The 25,448-nt window shown below is 29.8% G+C and overlaps 2 protein-coding genes across 4 annotated transcripts in view; one reads left to right on the top strand and one right to left on the bottom strand.

Annotated features, from left to right (window-relative positions):
- Window positions 1-25,448, bottom strand: part of Jdp (DnaJ domain-containing protein) — a 56,173-nt gene that overhangs the window by 10,679 nt on the left and 20,046 nt on the right. The gene's annotated exons all lie outside the window — the stretch shown is intronic.
- Window positions 146-24,486, top strand: Stumps (DBB domain-containing protein stumps). Of its 3 annotated transcripts, XM_074247712.1 has the most exons (14): window positions 146-629; window positions 4,735-4,806; window positions 6,949-7,833; window positions 19,220-19,400; window positions 19,620-20,013; window positions 20,095-20,391; window positions 20,521-20,656; window positions 20,741-20,931; window positions 21,098-21,170; window positions 21,299-21,628; window positions 22,033-22,691; window positions 22,778-22,985; window positions 23,191-23,745; window positions 24,332-24,486. In XM_074247712.1, the coding sequence occupies exons 2-14, from the start codon at window positions 4,797-4,799 to the stop codon at window positions 24,346-24,348; spliced, it is 3,936 nt and encodes a 1,311-aa protein (XP_074103813.1). In that variant the 5' UTR covers window positions 146-629; window positions 4,735-4,796; the 3' UTR covers window positions 24,349-24,486. The 3 variants fall into 3 exon arrangements, with proteins under 3 accessions (XP_074103813.1, XP_074103814.1, XP_074103812.1); XM_074247713.1 differs by lacking the exon at window positions 24,332-24,486 and having other exon boundaries at window positions 21,299-21,583; window positions 23,191-24,323; XM_074247711.1 differs by lacking the exon at window positions 24,332-24,486 and having other exon boundaries at window positions 23,191-24,323.

Raw genomic sequence — 25,448 nt, 5'->3', positions numbered from 1 at the left:
TTATGTTGATGTTGTATACAGTAACATACAGTTTAAGTTTGAGTCTATACAGCTCAGAGCTCACATGTCCAAGTTCTTCTTGGCTCCCTTTAGCTTCCCTTCCTCTTCCGTCTGTCAGTTCGTTGGTATACTGTGCCGAGTGAACGTGTGTGCCCGCGTATTCTCTCCTCGTTTACCCACGCGAGACGCACTTTTTATTTACTCCGGTACTGGTATTATAGTTTTGTATTGTATGTATAGTGCTACTCATTATTTTACTATCATACACCGAAATGCGATGATTTGCTTCTAAAATCAATTCAAATTTGTCTATTTGAGTCTAAACTCAAAATATTCAAAGAAAAATTACCGTTTTTTAGGTATTTTTATTGAGACATTAACTTGCACTTGTCTAAAAAAAAAAACGTCTGTCCCAAAAAACTAGACTTGATTCCTTTAGAATGTTACGTAGTTCAAAGTACACTGTGTCAGACAGTAGTCAATAGATAGACATGACAAGCTTGTCACCAACTATTTAAATACTCGCCAAACTCGACAGCAAACAAGGAGACTTGTTAATTTTAAATAAATAAATTGGAGATGAAATAAAGGAAGTTACCTTTATATTTTTACTCTAAAAACTCCAAATGGTAAGTCATTTATTTTTTAATTTTAAATTAAAACTTTCTGAGGAATTATTTGAATTTAATAAGATTTTGTAACTCGATACAGAAAATTTTGAACTTTATAATTTTTAGTAAAATGAATTGTTTACAGTAAATAGGCTTGGGGAGTTAATAATAAATAATTTATGTAAACTTTGATAGTCAACGGTTTATAGTAAATTATATAGAAATTGTGTGTATATAAATTAAGTAAAGCGCGGCTTTATTTACACGCAAGAGTATTTGTGCGTAGACAGCTTCTGAAAAGTACACACGGTATAAATAGACCAAATCTGACAGCCGAACACTGCCAGATGGGTTGCCAATGCATAAAGGCCGAGAAAAAATTCAGGCTCTATAAAATTGTCGCGGTGAAATATAATTAACATTCAAGTTTGGCTTGCAAAATTAACCGAGGTTAAATCTCATTTTTGATCTTAGTATTAAATCAAATTAAGGGTAATTACAAAATATTTGATAATTTTTATCATATTTAACTTGATGTTATTTACCAAAATATATATTTTGAATTAAATATTTTTTTTTATTAATATTATTATTATAAAATAGAATTTTATTTGCTGAAGGACTCAAAAAAAAAAAAAATTTGAAACTATAATAATATAAGGCTAAATAGATAATAGTACATATTCTTGATCGATTGTTGTATTTTTCAAAGCTTGATAAAGTATCAATAAATGAAGACAAATCTTAACTTTATTAAACAATAGTAGATATATTTTAATTTATTATTGCTATGAAATTTTGAAAAGTAAATACATGCGTTGGATTATGCTGTATCGTATATTAACTATTGTGCATAATATGTCAATCCTATTTGTCAGAATTTGTGTTTAGATGACATGACCGTTTAATATATTATAATAATATTTACAATGTGCAATGATTGAAACGAGACAATCATGTCGGGCAGAAGGGAATACGGTTGTTATCGTAGTCATTGTAGTGAATAAAATAAAGGGGATTGAAGACATCAATTTTCTTTACTTGTACCTACAGTCATTGTTCGTTTTTATAACTGTATACGAATATAATGGGTGAGTAAATAAATGAAAATAATAATCATAATAAAACATAAAAATTTATACTTTTATTCTTCAAAATTTATTATCGAGATCTGATTTAATTAATTTACGAGCTAATTATCAAATTTTAAAAAAAGTTATTCTGATAAACTATAAGATCAGTGTCAAGATAAAAAATTAATGAGAAGTTATAAGTTTTGAAAAAGTGAATGGTAAAATAGTGAACTTTGATTGGGTTTAAAATAAAAATTCACGGTAATCACGATTCAAGAGAAGCTACGGAGGCATGACGCGTGCGCGAATAAAGTTAATAAGGGCACGCGTTACACCGGAAGCTTCTTGTAGTGGGAGGTTAAAAAAAAAATTTATATGCAGGTGCAAGGCTTTGTCTCACTTTATTTACTCCCTTTTAATTATACGAATACTTATATTTATTTATATATTTTTTTTTCTCGCTTGCTTATTTTCACGCGACCTCTGGTGGCAAGTGTATGTGTGCGTGTGTGTGTATATATGTATGTGTGTAGCCTTGGGTCCTGTGTCAATTACTCGACACCCTTGCGCTGGGGGTCCGGATGTCAGGAAATTCTTATACTTATACTTATTCTATTTTAGTTTTTTTTCCATTCTTTCTTTTCTTCCGACGAACGATGAGAGTCCCTTCATATCCGCTAAGGATTAATAGCGCGTGCTGAACATATTGCAACCATCCCTTAACAGTTTATCGGTTACACTAAAAATATTATTTCTTTTTTTAACAAAACAATTATCACGTTTTTATTATTTTATTTTAGGATTTTAATCAGTTGATAGATTATAATCATTATTTTTGTTATTATGTATGTACTCATTACGAATTGTAACTTGGTAAATTTTTTGTAAGCCATTCAAATAAATAGAAATTCAATTAATTCTTTTCGTTTCATTTTTTTTTTCTCATTCCACTAATTTTACTCATAATTAATCATTAATTTAAAAACGGATATAATAATTAATTTTGTTAATAAATGAATTTATTAATACATCGAGTGTAAACAATTATCAAAAAGAAATTTTGGATTAGATTAAAAATTATTTTCAATGAATTATGGTCATTTTCAAATTTCATTTTTCTATAAACAAACTTTCATAAAAATATTTCTATAACTTTTTGGCTCATATTTAAATTTCTATTTTGTTTTTCATGTAAGTGAAAAAAAGTTTGCTAGAAACAGAGCCTAAATTGCTTATAAAATTAAAATTTCTTCTAAAAATAGCAATAATTTCCCAGCCTAATTATAATTTCAAAAAATAATTAAAAAAAAAAAAACTAATTTGTTTGTTAAACATAAAATCCGTTACGAAAATAGTATCACCCATTAAACTCCCTCGTGATTTTATAATTTCCCGAGCGTTTATTTTGCTAATTCTACATAAACCGCATGAGTACAGTGTACCATATACCACGGTACTTACATTCTTTAACGCACTCGGAACTGAATTCGAGGAATTAAAAATACACCGTTCTCCATTTGCATGCTTGCGAACTTGGAGAATTTCGAATCGAACGAATTTAAACAAATAAAGCAACTTTTTTATTCATTCAATCCACAAACGGATTTTATATTGTTTGTGTCTAAAAATAAAAAAAAAACATCCATGTTCACCCGATACGAGCAAAATAAAAATATTTTTAAAAAAATACTAACTACATAACTTATGAAAGTGAATCGAGTTTCGTACATTTGTACTTGTTTTTGGTTTGCAGTGAATGAAAAGAGAATAAATAATGACAGTTAGCTCGTGCCAAACGTGAATGGGCTAGATCAAAATCTAACCGAGTAGAGCTGAGAAATCTGCGACACTTGCGTACCCATTCTAATTTTAATGTATAACTCTATTTTTGTACATGAATGAGATTCACGAATCCATGCATCCACCTTGCATCTTGCATACATCCACGTTCATCTATTTCGCTTAATTCCATTATTAAATTTCTCTATATGAATTATAAATCCACCTTTTTCGCCTCATAAAATTCTAATTATTCTAATAACTTTGCATATTGACCAATAAAAAATACTTTACTTCAATTAGTGTACGTATGTATTTTAATTTTTGTATGGAGATATTCAAATTTACTATACATATAAAATATATGAATTATGCATGTTGAAATAAATATTTGTTACTTTATGAATTTTATTTTTTCGTCTAGTTTTTTAGACCTATTTTTCTTGTAAACATTAATGATACATTCATGCTTGAGATCTTTGAATAATTTGAGAAATATATCAAAGGAAATATTTTAAATGCTCTTGAGGTATTGCTCTCATTTTTAGACATTTTTCATTGACCAGAAATGAAATTTAATTTCTAAGAAAGTTATTTTGTAAATTTTTATAAACTGAAATCTTAAGTATTGATTTTCGATTTTTGCATGTTTGGGTGTAATTTTACAATTTAAAAATATATTTTTGAAGACCAAAGTAATTATTTAAAAAAAAATACAATGTTCAGATGAATGGGTTTTGGCACAGGTTCCTCTAAAACAAATTTAAAGGACATTCATTGAATCTATTTTTGCTGAAAACGCTTAAGTTTGTGTTTTTTTTTTACAAATGAAAAAAAAATTACTAAGTGGTGAATAAATTATTTCAATAATTCAAATAAAGTTTCAAACATAAAAAAATATACTTTACATCAAATATATAAAATATGTTTATTTTGCTTAAAATAAAAGTGTGTAAAAGGCAGATAAAAATTTTTGATGTATAAACATTTATGCCCTGGGTGAAAATAGATAAATCTAATATAGATATACATCTGAATATATTTTTCTATCTGTCTATTGACATTTATATTTTGTCCACTGGGACAATTTGAGTATTGAAAATTTTATCTCAATATCTGCATTTCTCAGGAAAATTTTATTTTTATCAGTCTAATGATAACCCAACATCGAAAACTCAATATTTGTACAGAATAATCAAATTAACTTTACCTGAAAAAAAAAATTATTCATTTATGCACGGAAAATTTTAATATTTTTTTTTTTTTTCCAGGATATCGCCACCGTAAAATTTTATGAATAGAAAATTAAGAGGAACCATATACATATACCACAATGGCTCTCGGTAAGTACACACATATATCTATATAATACATAATTTCTATATTCTACGTAATTTAATTCTCACCCACGTTCCGAGTGGAGAAATCAGTTATATGCATGCTGATCACGCCTAAACGCATATAACCAACCGGTCACTATGAGAAGATCCCGCTTCTGTATTTTCCCATCGATTTACTGCCTCACTGTATACCTGTAACTATATATGAACACATATAGGTATATGTATAATACATCCATGTAATTCACAGTATCATACACAAAAAGACATAATATTACATCGAATCTCCTGTATGACGGACTCATACATCGCCGGCGCGACACTAGACACTTGAAACACGTATTATTATTAAATTATATTCTTTCTCTGTACCTTATTGTAATATATATGTGCAGAGATGATACCTGTCGGTATTTACTTTCTGATGGATGGCATATGCAATGCACATATCCACTATTACACGCATATATGTACATATATTCATTTTATTCATTTCTTTGTTTTATTTACTTGCTCGTCAGCAATTATTGGTAAATTTAAAATACTCGGAATCGACCACCGAAGCCTTGAATTAAAAATCAACAAGAGAAATTAAAATTAAAAGATAATGTTTGAGTAAAAAGAAGTGATAGCGACCTTTGTGGAACTTTTTAGTTGTTGGCACTCAGACAAATTGAAAATTTCAAATTACTTGTCAGATTACTTCTTTGAAGATCAACTTGATCAAAGTTCAGTGTTTTTTCATATTAAATTCTCTTTTGCATTTGCATTCACTTTTATTTTTTTTTTTTTATCATTTATTTAACTGCAACCAACGCTTACTTCTTTTATTCTTCTTTTATTCATTTTATTTTTTGAGATTCTTTGGAATCCTCGGGGAGCGGGATCGGGGATTAAATTTATTTTTACAGTGATTATTTCTGACAGACAAGTCTTTCGCTTCACTCCGGGCTAGATGTACTCAAGAAAAATAAATTAGAGGAACAAAAAATGCTCACAAATGATGCAGGCTTTTCCTTTTTTGCTGCATTAAAAACTGTCATAGCAAGTGTTTATAATCTTGTATGCTTCCGGTAGCTCTGTTATTGTGTTACGCGCTTGAACTCTTTGTCTATCTGGTCTTTATTTTCTCTTGCTCTGACAAATGGTTAGGTAGTTTATATTAGAGCAATAGTTACGGCAATAATAATAGAGCAAATAATTTGTCGCAGTATGCGCGGGTGGGAGAGAAATGCAGCGTCCGGTTTATCCCCACTTTTAAATTAAATCTTGTATTCGGTCCCATGTATATGGGTATGGGATGAGGGACCGAATATACAATTGGCCCTTGGATTATAATCCACAGTAGTTTTATCGTGGCCCTTTAGTATGGACTCACAATTCGACTTTTAATCCCGTGTCACTCAGTGTCAGTCTCTAAAATTAAACATATAAAATTAATATTTGTTTCTTTTGGGAGTTTCTTTATTGCTATTGTCTCCATATTGTGACTTTTTAATTCTGAAGTAATTATTATTGTATTGCATTTCTTCTTTGAAAAATTTGGATAGTTGGAAAATTCACTGGTTGAAAATTTATTTATGTATGTATGTGAGTATTTTTTATACACCTAAAATTTTCAATTAATGAATAATTTTGAACAAAAAATTTGATGATGAGCAAAGTAACGAAGGAGTTTACCAATATTTATCATTCAAATAATAAAATTCAATTTTCATATAATGAACAAAAATAAATACTATTAAAAAATTCTCTACGTTAATGTCAAAAAATTTAAGCATAACAATTCAAAGATAAAACTCAAATATTTATAATTTTATATTTTTGAGTTTATGTAACAAGTTAAAAAATGTTAAGGGTAAATAATAAAATTTCTAGTAAAAATTTTACTTCAAAACATTTTTCACGATTAATTTTCAAAATTTATAAGTTAACAAAATTAAATATATTACTTATAATTGTGGATGATAAAATTAATTCTCTGAAGTATTTAATATATAATTAAGTGACTTTTTTAAAACATTCTGATATAAATATCAAAGGAAGGACAAAAAAAATTTCTTAATTTAAGCACTTTTCTGTTTAATACTATCAAAATTTCAATATTCTTTAACAATAAAAACATAACCAATGATATTTCTGCAGATAATCCATCATACTTTTCACTGCTGGGGAATTCAATATCCCCAGAGCTATCAGAAGCTGTGGAATCGGGGTCAAGTGGACGAAGCTTCGTCACGTTTTTCAAAAAAAGGCCCGGGAGGATGGGAACCAACACATCGACGAGCACGTCAGGAGCAACGTGTGCATTATTGATGGCTGACAATAACAAAAACCTCGTGTCTGCAGAAGAATGTCAGCCAATGTTGTCCCGGTCAACACATTCCGCGAACATGAGCCTCAACGGAACAAGAAGGAGCTTCCGAAGTCTCTTCAGGTCCTTGAGCGCCAACACCGACAACGAGAAGACACTCCAGATTCTTAAGGGAGACCCAAGACCTGCAGACGTGGCTCCACCCTCGCCCTATTTGCCTCATCGGTCGCACTCCCACTCGGATCACGACCGCAAGTGCCGGCCTCATCGACGGAGAACCCTAAAGTCTGCCAGCGAGCTCCTGTCTAACGACATGATTTTTTGTGGGCTCCCTGGAGAGGACCCTGCAAATAATATCAGGAGGACTAATGCTAATGGTAATGGTAATGGCAATCGGGATCGTTACTACGAGGATAACGACGACGACGAGGATACTGATACTGGCGAGGTTTTTTTGGGTATCAGTGATGCGAGGTACTATAATTTATCGGCGACCTTACCAAAGCCTGACACATCTGCCACAAGAAGACACTCTATTGGGTGTAGCAGTAATTTTATTAGTAAGGACCAGAATTTAATTACTCGACGAGGCGCTGTTATTCAGACTGAAGGCTTTATTAGAGAACCCGATACCTTAGCACCGCCTATTCCTGTTGATCAAGTTGATTGTGGAAAGATTTCTAAGACTGGCAAATGTAAAAAACATAAAAGTAAAGGTTAGTTTATTTATTTATTTTTTAATTGTAATTTTTTAATTAATTTTGAAAATTTACTGTCCCATTTTAAAACGCCGTAACTTAAAAATTTTTATTAATTTATAATAGCATAAAAAAAATTTTTTTTTAATAATTCTAGAGGTAGAAATTTTAAAAAAATATTAATGCAATTTTCTAATGATAAAAATATTTTCTTAAAATTTATTTATACTCGAATAAAATAATAAAACAGTCAAATCCACGGATTTCAGTGTTATATATTTTCAAGGACGTTTTCTCATAGACAAGTTACGGAATTATAAAACTATAGATTAGTATTGTGTAGAAGTAGAAATAAATTTTATTTTTCTCGCATTAAAACATTGAATTTACGCAAACTCAATAAGCTTGCATAACATGATATTACATAATTCAATAAATAAACTTGTATAGTTTCACTAAGTACAAAGGTCGTAACTACTGTATAGAAGCTATCCCTTTTAAAGTTAGTGCCGATGTATTCGAATTCAATTATAATCCATCAATGGCAAATCATTGTTTGGTTTAATTAATTTTGTCAAACACAAATCACGTAACTGATCATTATTTGATTTTAAATCAAATGGAATATACAAACTTTTTTTAAAATTATTTTTAAAGACTAAATTAGTATTTAATTAATATTTTACTCATTTTATAAAATTTTCTTGGAAGTAGAACAAATTATTACAGCCTACATTAATCAAATTTAGAATCAGTTACAACTGATACATTTAATATTTCATTATTTTCAATTCTTACAACGCCTATGATATGTTGATGTGTGACAGTAAAAAAAAAAAAAGTGATAATGTAAATTATTTATGTAAAATTAAATAAAAAAAATTAGCGAGTAAAAGATGAAAACTATATGAATCAAAAAAGGTTAAAAAAAATGAAATTAATTGAATTGAAAAAAACTTCTTGTACAAAGTAAAAAAATGTTACTTTAATCCACATGCCACACATGTTTTTAAAGTTAACATAAGTTTGATGGATAACTTTGCTTCAATTCCAATATTTTTTTAAAAATTTATTAAAAAAATAAAAATAAAAAAAAAGAAACTAAACACATCAATAATCCTAGTTAAAAATAAAGTGAAGTTCAAAATTTATTTTCATTTCGATAAAAAACTAAACTTCCAGTAATAAAAACGTGATTGTAACATTTCAAAGAAACTCATATTTTACTAGTGTTAATTACTTTAAAAAAATATTCTTTGAACAAATGCCCTGTCAACTGTAATGACTAAACAGATGAGTATCGTCAGCAGTCTACTTCCACTTGATTATAGTTTAAGTTGGTGTTAAATTCAATAATAACCTTTATGGTATAAAGGATCGTCCCACATCGCACGCACACGAACTGGCACGCTTATTGCGACCTAGTCCACAGCTTCTATATTGTGCAACGCAATAGGCACTCAGAACATCATAATAATAATAATTATAATAACAACAACAATAATAATAGGAGTAATATACAGAACCCTTTAGCAGAGAAGAGCGTCTCTTTGTAGTTTAGCCCTGAAAGCTTCTATCCCCATGATTTGGGAAGCAACTACGATGACTTGGTGCCCGCATTGATCTAATTATAGCCAAAGATCCTTTTCATCAAGCAAAGGAGCCTCGGTTATAGTCGAATCTCAATCTGAAATCACTCGATCAAACGTTATAAATTAAATTAGGGACATTTAATTTGTTGTCTGTGAATGATTTTGTACTTAATTCGCTTATATTGACGCGAGATATGATTGTGACTCTTAAATTTATAAAATATATGTATAAATTTAGAAATGATCTGTCATGAGTCAGTACACTGGAAAAAAAAAAAACTAATTTGAGTCAAACGAAAAATTATTTTTTTAAGTAAATTTTATTTGATTTAATAATTTTTCACCTTGACTCAAGACAATGAAATTTTTAAAAATGATCTTCTTGATTTAAGATTTTTTTGTCTTGATTCCACTTTTTTTTTTTCAGTATAGCTTAACTGATAACCAAAGGTATAAGAAGTCATAAGATAGAGAAATTGTGATAAATTTATTTTAAATCTTTATCGAGAAGGTGTTGAAGAAAATGAAAGATAATTTATACAAATAGTATGAAAGATTATCATGGTACCAACGGAAGTCATGTAGTTAATATTCACGAAATGTTCTACACTACTCTCAGCCTCGATTGAATCTATCATCCACCAGCTCTTTTTCTTCTTGTTTCCCGTTTTAAAAATCGAATTGCATGAATTTTATTTTATAACTCCCGATAGATAAATGCTAGTACCCTTTGAATATTAAAGAGCAGCATACTCGACCGTTAGTTTATAAATTATTTTGCATCGATAATTATTTGCTGACATTGAATAAGTATTGTTTACTTTTAATTACTACGGCAATTCAAACAAGACGTGAATTTTATCTTTTATATTTTAAATTTTATGCTTATAAAAGATGTATGTATATAAATAATTTTTCGTTAATAGAAGTAATATTGTTGGGATCATTATTATTATAGTTACGCTGGAAAGGTTTCGAATAAAATTGTTTAAAATTCCAGCTAAAAGTAATAACGGAAGCTGTGCAGGTTCTGGTTATACACATCGCAGTAACACATGCGTATATAACGTACTGTGGATTTTATAAACCCTGACACTTCCGTTTGGAACGCAGGCACAAATTTTACGGGTAAAAAAAATACATGTAACATATATAACTATCGTCGGGAAAGTGTAAATGTTTACTTTATTTTATTTTATTAGATAAATATATTTAAAATTTATTTCATGTAAAATAATAAATAGTTTTTAATTTTTGGTGAAAAAATTTTATCACCACTTTAACTTTTTTTATTATTTTTTTTTTTTTTTTTTTTCATAGAAACGTTTTGTTACAAAAAATTTTTAAGAAAACAATTAAAAAAAATTGTGAAATAAAATCTAATTTTTCATTAATAAAACATGAAAATATTTGAAAAATTCTTTAGATTAAAAAAAGAAAACAATAAAATATTTTTCATAATTAAAACACATATTATGAAATAATTATGCAAAAAATTAATATTCAATCAATATTTTAACTGTTATGAAATGCATATCCTTAGATGGAAGTACACGCATAAAATGAACTTCCGGTGGTAAATCGGATCGGTTGGGCGCTATTGTCGACGTGACTCGTGTTGTAAAAACGATAACCAGAGTTTAGTTATGAATGTGCCGGTTTTATTATACCATAAAGTAATATTGGCGACTAGATATTAGACCTTCATTTTTACTCTTTACAACCCTGGGCAAATTCAACGACAAATCCTCGGAAAAATAACTAAAATTAATAGCACTTAATTTTTCTTTCCTTACGCGTTAAGTGTAATAAAAAATGAGAAAATAAAAAAAAAAAATCCAAACGATTTAAGCTGGAGGAGAAACACGTGTAAAGCTTCCTGATAGAAAGGTAATTTCCGGTCACATCTTTCAGGAGTTAAAGGAAGTCTCTCCATGGAATCTTTAATCTCCCCATATCAATACTTGATATAATATATAGAATATTATGTATATAAACACACAAATACTTATATATAATCGTTGGTCGTCTTAAACAAAACTGTTTACTATGTACAACTCATCTTGTGTAATAACATAAAAGACAGTTCTATTTAATAATAACAACCACTCGTGCCGTACAGTACAGTTAAGAGAAGTATCGCGTGATATCCGGAGATTACCCGGGAATGTGCGTGTGAATCTAACGCGTGGATATTAGGAAAGTTTTACGTGATAATCACACCAACTGATAAGTCATAGGATCGTAGACCCACAAACTGACTGACAGATCATACATAGGCATAGACAGGCTCTTCCTCATTCTCATTACAAATAAACTACCAAATTAATGTAGAGACCAAAATTATTCTCGACTCTGCCGAGGGTAATCTCGTCGAAAGTTATCTCTTGACACTTTGAGTTCGCAAATACATATAACACGGACTTAGTAATAACTTGATAGCTCAATCCACGATGTCCGGCACCGGAGATAGCTCGGCGAACCGGAAGCTAACTCTCCATCACTTATATATCCATGTAACATCCATTAATCTTCTATTCCGTGATAAATTCTTCCACTTTTTTCAATTATTTTATTTTCACTTTTATGTGGCTTTATTTTAACTTTTTTAATTTTTTTCTAATATCAATTATCAAGTCAAAAAATTTGATCATCTTGTTTCATTTTGAAACAATAAAGAAAGATAACTATCCGGAAGTGATTTTTGAGAAAAAAAGTATGATACTTTTTTTCTCAAATGGATATCTAAAAAATTTTAAAGGAAAATTTAACAGATTTATTTCATTTTAATTCACAAAATGTGAAAATAAAATTATGTGAATTTTTATTTAAGGATTAATAGATCAATCACGAAGATCGAAATGAAAAAAATGTTGTTTAACTTAATTTTTTGATTTTTTATGGCTAAAAATAAGTGAAGCTCCATTTTGGCGTAATTACGAAAAAAATTAAAGAGGAAATAAATCTATGTTGATCAACTATAGGCATACTATTATTAAAAAAAATTTTAATATTAATTAAAGATGGTAAGTAGCTGATACCGACGATAATTATCACATGATACTTTTTAATTTGTAGCGGAAGGAAATAAATAATTCTAACGTACAAGATTTATTTAGTTTCGTAGAATATTAATTTAAATGTGTAACAAATATTAATCATGATATTTCGGTGCAGCAGACCTTAACCGAGACTTTGACACACCCCTGACTAAATCAGCTTTTTTATAAGCTTTCTCATTATTTTTGTCGCGGCGATGTCGTATTTTTTTCCTGCATCACACGTAATGTTCTCTATTTTCTTCACTCTCTTCTTTATATATATATATATATATATATATATATATATATATATATATATATATATATATATATATATATATATTTCTACTGACTATTTACTATCGTACATATATATATATATATACATGCATTTAAATACATAAAATACAAGTATGCAGAACGATCGTTGCACTCTGCAAATCGTTACTCGTACATTAACAGTAATGGCTAAAATTCATCGTTCCCATTTATATTTTTTATTTTAATGCTCCACATATTTTTTATTTTATTTTTATGTTTTAGTTTAAACTTCTTTCAAGACTTAAATTTTAGCCACTCAGACAAATTTACTTTTTTAGAGTGTAGACGTGTTTGTTGTCCGACATTTACATCTCTAATTATTGGCATTGTTACAAAAGTTTACGGTGCAATATTGCAGTAAGGAGGGTAATCCAAGAGATATATCTTAATTTTCCATTGTTTTTATTTTTTTGTTGGTGTTATTATTTTTATACTGATCCGAGCTCATAATATTTTCGTGCTCTTTCGCTCTTATGGAGGATTTATTTTTTAATATTCGTCAGACGTTGGTAAAAACCACCCACGTCCCGACGTACATCTGCGGTACTAATATATATATATATATATATATATATATATATATATATATATATATATATATATATATATATATATATATATATATATATATATCTATATATACGTCATGCTTTATACTACTCCATACTTCATCTACTTATTTATGGTAGAAAAGTATGGTAGTATTACTTTCTGGGCTTTATACAAGAGTGTATGGTACGTCTCTTCTAAAGGGGATGTGGGATGTAGAAAGTTTGCTCGATCTACGAGACTAAAACCAGATTAACGTGTGATAAGGTGATAAGCTAAGTGGCGTCAAAATCGATAACACGGTAAATTTATATTTATTGTTTGTTAAATAAATGTGGATCTTTTCTTTTTTAATATCTAAATATCTTTTTGAAATATGAACAAAGGAGGAATATTTATAAGATAGAAATTTTTTAATATTATCGAGAGAAGCAAAAATAAAATATAAACATGTGATGAATTATGAATGTCAAAATTTTTTGATAAAAAAATTTTTTTAAGTATTTTTTGTATTGTATAAATACCAAAAAATTTTAAAGAATTTTTTATAATATAAATAGTATCGGTTAATAATTAAAAAAAAAAAAAAAAAAAAAAATTTTTTTAAATTATAACCAAGAATTTTTATTTACTCTTTAAATTATTTATTACTATATTTAATTTAAAGTTTATCCTTATTCATGATGAAATTAATTTTTTATTAATAGACAAATTAAATTTTTCAAAATTTAATTCAATTTTTTAATATCAAATAATATCCCCAAGATTAATTTAACATCAATAATCTTTCTCTTCTCATAAACTCATAAATTTTATATTCAAATTAATTGAATAAAATGAATATTGAATCAAACGACCTTCATAATATAATTGTCCTTATTGGTTGAATAAGATCGATTAGTAACAGCCAATTAACCGAGTTTTATAATAGCAACTCCACGATAAAATTCTTCAATTAAAAAAAAAGAAATAAAAAATAAATCAGTTAATGACAATGGGCTTAAATCAACTAAATATATATGCCACAGCATACAATAACCAAACCTAGACTTTCTTTTTATAACTGCGAGCTTTTCTCCTCGATGTAAAGAAAAAAATTCCGGAATTTTATTTTTAAAATTAAATCACTCGTCAATGTATAATGATTCAGACTAAGTATTCGTTGGATAGAGACAAGGAACGCATTAATACCGACATCCACAAGTATATCCATATCCATATCCATATATTTTTATTTATTATTATCATCATCACCATTATTATTATGTACATATATTTATTACATCTTATAAATTATCACTTACAAGCATTAACCCGAGTGTAAGCACTAGACAAAAAAATTTATTGAAATCAGAGTAGAGCAGATTGAGCGTGGACTCAAGCATCAAGTTAAAGTTAATATGCCTTTTTATTATATTCACCGCTTTATACTACTGTACTCATATTTAGCTACGTCGAGTGAATTATATTTATAGAAATAAAATCCAGATATGAATCGCGTCAGCACATGCCTAAGCTTACTATCAAAATCACTTGAAAATCCTTTATTATAATCAAAATATACTTTTATTATTTTCCTGAGGTTTATTATTACATCTATTGTTCGCGTTGCGCAATTGCAATCGCTAATTTAACTAATATTAAATCTCTGTGCACCACAATCCGTTATAATTATATAATCATAATAAAATAAAATGAATGAATTTTATTGTATTACATTTAATACTGCTCGATTTTAATTTGTAAAACTACATTCAGTGATTCACCGACTCTCGACCGGTCTAATTCTCTAATTGAACGTCAATTTTAGCGTTAAGCCAAAAGGGACCAACTACACACAGTATAGTATATAAAATAACAGCTTCATCTTATATATTATATGTATATCTACAAACATTACTAATGTACACAGCGTACTATTGACCCTTGTACCCAATTTTACGAAAGAACCGATATAATCACTAATTATTTATCCAACCAAAAATAAAGATCTGAGGAAAGATTTTTTTCCGTTTTCGAAACTCCAGACTCTAGACTGTATATTTTTCTTCCATACATTGACTATAACCTGAAGCAAGTTAATTTTATTTTATAAATTTTATTTTGCTTACATTATCTTAGCAGTGAACCGTATCATCAAACGCTCAGCCGTCGACGGAAATACGAGATGCTTGAGTATAAGCATCATCCGAAATTCAATTTCTAAGACGTTTGTTCCCTTTATTACCTACACAAACATACATTCATCCAGATAAACATGTACACCAATAACAATAACAATAATAGTAATAATGATAATGATAATGAAAAAGACAGGAAGCTGGTCGAATCCCACTGCGGTTAGCGGGTTACCATTTGGCTAACTTTTAGGGGGATTTAGGCAGTCAATGGACTTACTGTACTCTAGCCCATTAAATTTCTAACTAAAAATATTAATATTAATTTTTTAATTTTAATTACATTATTCATTCATATTTTTTACGCGAGCAGTTACTTTTTACGACCACTATTTAGTATAATATCTTCAAACGCAGACAAAAAATAAAAAAAAAAAAATTTAGTTGTAAGTTGTAGATTATTTTTTCGAGGTAAATAAACTTTATATTTCGAGATAGAATACTTGCGGTATCGAGTTTAAACAGTACTGAATAGAAAATAGAAAATTTCTATGGAAGTATTTTATCTCAACATACAGAGTGTTTATTGTCCTGTATTTGCTCTCGGTCAAGTTTCTCAATAGTTTGAGTTACCGGTCATGTCAAGACATTTTTAATCTAAATAGTGACGTTTTCTATGAATCAAAACTATGAGTTATGACTAATCTAATGTTGAATGGAATGATGAGATGAGCGTAGTATATTTTTTATTTTATCTGGAATAAAAGCGATTATAGAAAACGCTCTGACCGACGAGATGAATGATCTATTGCGCAGGATTGGGCGTGCGCACGCAACGGCGCGCTTATTTGCTCCCGCCCTTCCTCGACCCTTTGTTCCGCGTGTTTTCAGACGATTTATAGTTCATTCCGCGTGTAACATTCTCTTGGTATAGTCTACTGACCCACCGAAATAAAATACGGTATATAACGACACCATACCATAAAGGAACTATTATTATTTACATACTCCAAAAAAGGAGAGTAATAATAGTGATGATAATGATAATAATAATAATAATAATAATAATAATAATAATAAGAGCCTAATTATCGACCGCAGTTTTTTATTTTTTATTCAGTTGTAAAATTAAATTGTGAATAAATTAAAAATTTTTGTAATCAGTGGCATTGTTTTTTAATGAAAAATTAAGGAAGATAATACAAGAATAGATGTGTTGCGAAAATAAAGTTAAAAATAAGTAAGCTGATGAGTTAATTAATCGACGAGACGTTAATGAGTGGTATGGTTGCAAGAGAGAAAGCAACAGTTGTGTTGGTAACGTTAATTGGCTCGTTTCGTTCAAATTGAAGAGATGCAAGACGTTTGCAAAAGCTCTCTTACATTAGCTCTTTAACTCGACGGCTCTTAGCTCATTGACGTTCGGAGAAACTTGAGAAAGGGAGTGAGATATATATGATAATAGTACATATACATCCACACTACCCACCGGCTTCAGCAACAGTAGTATAACAGTCCTCAGTGCTTGTTACAAGGATCACAAGTTGGTAAAGATCATACGTCTATTTTGTGTTGTTATTGTGTCTTGTGTCACATGAGAAAATGCGAATAAGAGATGAAAATCGTTATGCTGAACGCAGCATCGCTTATTTTGGTAAATTTTATTTTTTTTACGCTATTTATTACTATCATTGTTAATTTAATTGAATTTCCTGTAATGTAATTAAGTATAAGACATATTTGTTTATTTTTATAAATTAATGTAGGTGTAGATTTTTGCAATTTATAAAGATAACTATGTCATGGATATAATAATTTTAAATTTAAACGACACGCGACCATTTTTATTTTTGTAATAATAATTTACATAATTATAAAAAAAATTAAAAAATTAATTTTTTTTTAATTTTTAATGATAATAATGATGACAAAACAATAAAAAATTTTTTAATAAAAATAATTATTAATATTAAGTGTCGGTAGACTATTTTTAAATTCTAATCATGTGTCACAGACAACTCAATTAATTATTATGGGCATCGCCCAATTCGTGGTATAGCCGGCATGTCTCGACCAATAAAAAAAAAAAAAAAAAAAAAAAAAAACAATTCAATATACAATACAATAGTATACGTCACGATTTGACGGTTTACCAGGAGGATAATTTTATCGAGCCCTCTAACTGTTAGACAGTTTGAAATCCGCATCCGGAGTTAGCACTTTTAGCTTTGAACTTGCACTATTCTTCCGTCACAACTCCTACTGTATAGACTTAACAGTGGTTATAAATTTTTTTTTTTTTACAACGTATACAAGCAATAAAAAATACGTAAAAATAGAACATCAATAGATTTGAGTAAAAAAAATGATTTCATCTACGGAAAGTATACCAACAAGTTTTAAATGTGAAACTCCGCGATCGCGAAGACGACGCAGGCCGGACTTCCTTGATCTGTCTGGCCTAGTGACACGTGAGTGATTTATTTCTTCTTTCATTCATAAAATCGTTTTATATGGAACAGAAAGTCTGATAGATAAATCTTAAATATTTTCGCTGATAAATATTTAATTTTTTTCATTCAGTTACAATTACATAAACCAGTAATGAAATAAAGCTATAAAATGCCTCTTTCATACGCACAAAAGATTCTTACTAACTCCGTGAATCATTTTTTTTTTTTTTTTTTTTTTTCAATTTTTTCCCCCATTACAATGAGTCTTTTGTTAATGTTATCGATATCTCAATCCCACTCTCGTCCAGACCCGCGAGTATCGTCCAAGTGATCCAACTTTATTACACACAATACTACGTACTTACACTTATACTTTATACGTTACATACAGCCAAATCGTGAAAGCCACCCAGTGCTATACAATATATACAGGAGAAATGCATTCACTCATAAAATGTATACATAAGTGTATAACATAAGGGAATAAAATAAATAACTAACTAACAGTACAACAGTTAGTACACCTCGAACTTCTACATATACACTAAAAATAACAATATTTTTTTTGTTCTCATGCCTGTTAAGAAATGAGTAAATAAACCCATCTACCGCTGTCCTAAGATATGAATGACAAGAAAAGCAAAGAGTCTGTTTAGTTCTCTTCACTACTAGGCTGCTTTCTTTACTTTATTTATCTTTACATTAAATTTCGAATTTTCTATTTTATATTTAATTCCATTATACGCTTCGTATCGATAAATAAACAAATAACCCTCCACAAAGCGAAAAAAAAAACGAATTAATAAATATTAAATGTAAATATTAATTCAACTAATATAATGTCAGGCATTAATGGTAATAATAGTGTGTAATACATAGTTCTGAGCAAACACGTTTCAATTATCATACGAGTTAAATGACCCGCGTGTTGATACACCAACAGTTCCTACCCGGTACAGACGGGAGTGGCACATCCGTCGGGAATTTATTTCACCCTCATAAACGATAGCAGTATAAAAATAAAAATTTTTTAATCAACTATTATGTATTATATCAGTATTTTTTCATTAAAAAATCTCTCCTCGGCATTGTAATAATGACAAAGCTCGCTGATAAAAATCTCCAGAGTCCTCGGCGTAATTAATCAGTAGATTTAAAAGGCATCTTGTATATTGTAGATTGGCATATCTCATTAATTATTTATCTTGTACCGCCAGATAATTATCTCGGTTCAATATAATAATAATAATAATTATTATTGTCATTGTAAAAATAAATTATAATTATAGGAATGCACTGTTTATTTTTTGTTTTTAATTATTTAATTGCAGGCTCGCGGAGCAGAAGCGGTGGCACTAAAATTGAGGGTACTAACGCTGCCAGTCTGATGGAAGAAAGAGAAGATGTTGTGTTCATTTCCAGTAAAGACAGCGAAGCATCCGCGCTGTGGGTCAATTACCTCACTGACTGCTTTGAGCAAATCAGCAGACAGCAGGGACGCCCGCCTTTCAAGTTAGTTTCATTTCATAAATCTACAATCATCCCTTTGAACTTTTTGTTGTAAACTTTGCGTGTTAACTCAAATAATTTGTTATTTCTCACAATCAAATAATAGAAACTCGGCTTTCTGTCTTTGAAAATTTACTATTTAATGATTGATTGTTCCTTGTTGACTTTATATCATCATTCTCATTTATTTCTGTAATTGATTGGAAATGTCGTTGAATTCAGGGTGAGACACGTGGCGATTGAGGACGCAACGGCAATTTCAACAACGGTGAAGGATAAAATTTCCAAAGCACGTCTGCAAATAATAGTCGTGTGTCCAATTTTATTGGAAAAGGCATCGAATAAACCGGAACAGGCGTCCGCTTTGGCCAAACAATTGGCGCCGGAACGGGTCCTTGCAATGATGCTGGGTGTCCATGACGGACATTTGACTGAAAGCCAAAAGACTGCGCTTATTACTTACTCACAGTGGAGAAAGTTTTTTGTCAAGGATCAGGATGAGACTTTTGTCGGAGAGTTTTTGGGTGCAGCGGTCGCTATTTTAGGATCCACTACGTCAGCTGCTTTGAAAAGCGATAAAACAACCTTCTCCGTTCATCCGAAAAAAGTTAAAATGGTTTGTAATTATCGAAATATTATTTAATTTTTGTTTTTAAAAATTTTGTCCCTCAATTTTCACTTTGAAATTTTTTTACAGGGCCAGAACAGAGTACTGGCAATTCTGAACGACCCTCTGAGACCTGAAGACACTTTCAACGTGATTGTAGATCGTTGTGGAGAGGGAAGAGAAATAACCCAAGTGAAAAAACGGAATCCTTATACGTTGCAGTTTTCTATTCCAGAAAAGTGTTTAGAGGTATCGATGCTTGTCGGCGTGAGAATCATCGTTAATGGAATACCTCAGGGAGTCCGTCAAGTCAAGTGCGAAAGCAGACTCAGAGAGTTGGATCAAATTCTAAGAGCACATGATAATCCCCTGGAGTTTATGTGTCAGGTAATTGTTTAATCTCATTAATTTAATTCAACATTTCACTCATCCTAGTACTCAGTGTTTGATCCCAATTAATTTTGCGGGCTTGATGTTAAACTTTAGATTAATTAATTAAATTAATTATTTTCGCAGACATTTGGATTTAGCTCAGGAGACAGAGAGCAGCTTGACAACTGGATGGTTCATGCATTCCAAAAAAACGTACCTCCACGTTTTAATCTTCTGGCAACGCCTAGTGGTTCCGCACCGTTGCAAAAAAACACTATAAGTAAGTACATTTTCTTCTTTTAGCTTTTGATATTTTTATGTTCTGATTTTAATCTAAAAAATTTGTATTTTTGTTTTATTCTAGGTCAAGAAGAATATCCAACATTGCTTCACTTCGCAGCCCGTTTTGGTCTAGAAAAACTTGCCTGGCAATTGCTCGATTGTCCTGGGGGCGAAGTGGCATGTGATTTGAAAAACGTATCCGAATTGACACCGGCGGAGCTCGCTGAGCAAGCTGGTCATGCTAAATTGGCTCATCAGCTTCGGGGTTACATGGTACTTAGAGCAATGTCCATAAATAAATAAATTAATGTATTAATTAATAAGCAAATTCAATTTTGATTGAGTTAATTATCACAAAATTAAGGTTAATCTAGTGAAATAATAACAATTATTATTTTTTTTTTATGTTGCATGTTCCGGATACTATTAATCAATACAGCAAATGAACGAGTTCACAAACATGTATAGCTATCTTAAAGTAATAAGCGAAAACACATCTGGCAGCGGAGCAAGTGAGTTAAAATAAAAAATAATCAATTTCTTATTAATACTTATAAAAGTTTTAATTGCTGTATACTGTACAGTTACTCTTGTATTATACAGTACAATCTATAATAGAATAATTAAAAACAATTTCCAGGTAATGAAAGTGCTCCGGTGCAATTAAACAGCTTGGACACCGAGCAAGATAAAGAGGACTACTGCCAACCGCGTCCGATCAGTGAAGCTTATTTAGTGCCGCCAGCAGCCCGGCCAGTGATTATCTCGGCTCCAATTTCGTGTGCACCACCGCAACTACCACCACCGAACCCACTGACCTCGCCGAACCCTTGCGAGATGAATTACTCGATTGTACCGCCACCAACACCTGTAGTTGGAGCATTATTTTCACCAATCACACCACCAGTAAACTTCGAAGCTAATGGTCTGAGTTTACCGCTTCAGGGATATTTGAAAATGCAACCCGCCGGTGAGATTTAAATCACGGCGGTTATAACAAGCTTTTAACACACATGCATGTATATTTATTAGACTGCTTTAAAATAAGTTACTTTTTTTTTGTATTCCAAAATCCTCTCTGAAATATTCCAAGAAGGTGATAAAATATTCTTCTTAATATTCAAAGGTTACTCATCGCAGATTTATATTTTTTATTTAAATAACAAAAGAAAATCTTTTTTTAAACTTTGAAATTTTAGATCCCTTCAACAGCTAATCAGAATAGTAAAACCCGATCATATATCATAATTTTCCAAAGCGAAAAAAAATCACTTTTTTTTAAGCAGTCTAATGTTTATGAATTAGGAATGCGTGTTTAATATTTATTTATTATTTATTTATAATAAATTAAATTGTGTTGTTTCATTTTTACAGGCCCGAAATTATCAAGCGCACCTATCACTGCTCCGCTGATGGCATTGAAACCAACAATGTCCCAGTCTCTGAGAAAAGATTTCCCAATAAATCGTGAAGACTTCATGAACACAAACCTGTCTAATTTGGGCGGAAGCTTGAATCGATCGACATCTTACCCAGGAACGAAATCTCGGGAGGCATCTGGACCTCAAGACGAGCTTCTTGAGATAATAACAGACTTTAAAAATAATGTATTTACTATTTCTGAGGTAGAGAGGCTGGTAGAGAACTGGCGAAATCGCAATGACGTCCAACAGAGTTTCAAGGATAAACAGAGACAGTTGGCCTCGATGCGAGACGAGTACGAGAGGATACAGAAAAAGATTAAAGAGGAGATGAAAGCTCCGACGCCCTTTGATAGGTTTAAGAAACTTTTTACCAAGAGCAAAAAAGAAGCGAAAGAATCTTCCAGCAGCCAGGATGACGATTCTGCGTCGACACACAGCAAGACTGATAATAAGTCTAATGGAACTCTGAGTGACCGTCGACCTATCAGCAGCCTCAGTCTGCACAGTGTATCCAGCTCTTCTTCTTCTGGCCGGATGAGTGTTATCAGCGGGTGTAGTGGAACTAGTCTTGGCGATAGTGGAACTCATTCAGACACTGAAGACCGTCGAGTACGCTTTTTACTTTACTGTTAATTATTTTGTTTTAGTTGTTTAAGATCTTGGAGTGTTTTTTTTTAATTGTGGTTTACTTTTAGCTTCGCAATTCTAGAGAAGATAAAGGCGGTATGATGACTTATGAAATTCCTCCGGCGCCTAAGCCGTTTACTGGTAGATATTCACCGTTACGATACACTCCGTCACCAAGATCATCGACTAATTGCATTGATGAACATCGTAGACATCCGACACCAGCTCCCGATCAGTATTACATCGCGTTCCCAGTATCAGGACTACCTGTTCATCGTAAGTTTGCATTAAATTAGCAATAAGTTATACTCTTGTTTCTAATTTTTTTTTTAATTGTATTTTTAATTAAAAATACTTCATTTATTAAAAAATTTCTATAACAAATGATTGTAAAAAAAACCTAAATTTTAACTTACATTGAAATTTTTTTTACTTATGTTTAAATTTTTTATTTATTCTGTTGATTTGTTTATTTGCTAAGCTTTCAATGCAGACGAAACATCAGTAGAACCAAAAACCCCGAGCTCTCCATGTGACCATTCATTCGGGCCTCCAATGAGCATTCCCGAAGAACAACAACCCTATCCCGAATTGAATGAAAACAACGATTGTCAAAAGCAAATAAAAGAGATGAATCAACTATCGATACCATCGCCGCCGCCATCACCACCGACCCACATACCACTTGATTACATGAACATAACACCAACAGCAAATTCAAATGATCTCAAAAATGTCCAGAGTGACGTCAATAATTCCTGTGATATAAAAAAAAATAATACAGACAATGATGCATCGCAAATGAGCTCCGAGCTCAACAAGGTAATAAATAAAGACTACAATAGCCCAGATGAGCCCGTAAATCTCCAAGACACTCATATTCAGTCAAATCACGTGGAAAATATACCCTTGGGTGTAGATGTTGTTGATGCACCCGTGCTACACGACTACATGAATATTCAACCGTGTGATCAAGACCCAAGAGTCGTCGGCGTTATCCCAAAAAAGCCACCGGCGCCTCCAGTTCCACCTCGAGGTATTAAATCAACATATTTACTTTCAACAGGAAATGGATCCTACTTTTTTTAGACACACCAATATTTACTAAACACTTTCGCGTTTCGTGTACTATATTTTTATTATTCTTTTACTTTGACTCATCTTTCTCTGTTGAGTACTAAAGCTATTATTTATTATTTTTAGTATCATTATTATAATAAAAAACTTTTAAACGCGCAAATATTTATTTAAATACCGTGAAAGCTGAAACTTAAAAAGATAATTTACACAAGAGTAAAACTTTTAAACTTTTAAAGAATTTTTACAAACAATAGCGTCATTTAAAACAGATGTAACGCAGACAATTGATTTCATTTACATACTTGTTTTTTAACTTGCTTCTCTACTTATTTATGACCTTCATAGTTCATGGAACTGACCGTTTTAAACTGACGTCACTTTTTAATTATTTATTTATTTACATTACTTATTATTATTATTATTATTATTATTATTATTATTATTGATAATTATAATTACTTGACGGGCCCAAGGCCAAATTTTTATTTCTTAAAGTTATTCAAATAAACACTAATAAATGTTTCAATAATTTTCTGTTTCAGCTCCTTCTAAAAAGTAGACGTGCCTTCTACTAACTTAGTCAATTAACCCGGCAATAAAATAACGCACAATAATAATAATAATAATAATAATAATAATAATAATAATAATAATAATAATAATAATAATAATAATAATAATAATAATAATAATAATAATAATAATAATAATAATAATAATAATAATAATAATAATAATATTATAATAATAATATTATTATTATTATTATTATTATTATTATTATTATTATTATTATTATTATTATTATTATTATTATTATTATTATTATTATTATTATTATTATTATTATTATTATTATTATTATTATTATTATTATTATTATTATTATTATTATCATAGTGTAATATACCAAATATATATGACCAACAGATAAAACTATTAATTTACAAGCCAAATTATTAAATCAAATTATGTAAAATGTTACAATTATTAACTATTAATATTTTATTATTATATTATAATCAATCAATTATACATATATGAATTGAACATTTATAAATTATTAGTTGTTATAGTTATGTACATGATTTTAAAAATGTAAAATATTTTTGCGTAACACTGGGGTTTCGTTAAAGACTGTTTTTAATTAAAAATACTTCCGCAATTAATCGAGGATCGAGGTCGCTGAAACGCACAATAATATATCATGTTTCTACTTCGGCTATATTTACTATATATAAATATATTTATCTAATAATTCCTGTAGAATATATCAAACTGCTCGAGTGATAAATCAATTAAGGATTTTTACCGATCAGATTACGTAGATTTTGTAATAATTATTATTATTATTATGATTAAATATAAATGATTTATGATTATACACGTTTGTAATTTTTTACGCAGTAAATGTGTACGTGTTTACTGTATACAATAAAATAATAAGTGTAATCTTAATGGTCTGTTAATTTATTTAAATAGTAATCCTGTAAATGCCAAATTATTTATACCGAGAAAAAAAAATTATGGTCCAGACAAATATTTCTTGAATTTTTTAAAATTAACTATTTAAATTTATTAATTTTTTGACTATAGAATATCTTTTTTCATTATACTGAATTATGATAGATAAACATATAATATCTTTATTTAAATAAT

The sequence above is a fragment of the Cotesia typhae genome, unplaced genomic scaffold (assembly GCF_013202065.1).
Source record: "Cotesia typhae breed Kobodo isofemale line unplaced genomic scaffold, CoteBio_Ctyphae contig_5, whole genome shotgun sequence".
Lineage (NCBI taxonomy): Eukaryota > Metazoa > Arthropoda > Insecta > Hymenoptera > Braconidae > Cotesia > Cotesia typhae.
This window is presented reverse-complemented; position numbering and strand designations above follow the sequence as displayed.

What these genes read in the sequence shown, in the direction of transcription:
- Stumps (XM_074247711.1), top strand. An exon ending in ATCCGAAAAAAGTTAAAATG is followed by an intron (nt 20,014 to 20,094) that starts GTTTGTAATTAT and finishes ATTTTTTTACAG; the next exon opens with GGCCAGAACAGAGTACTGGC. An exon ending in ATCAGCTTCGGGGTTACATG is followed by an intron (nt 20,932 to 21,097) that starts GTACTTAGAGCA and finishes TAATCAATACAG; the next exon opens with CAAATGAACGAGTTCACAAA.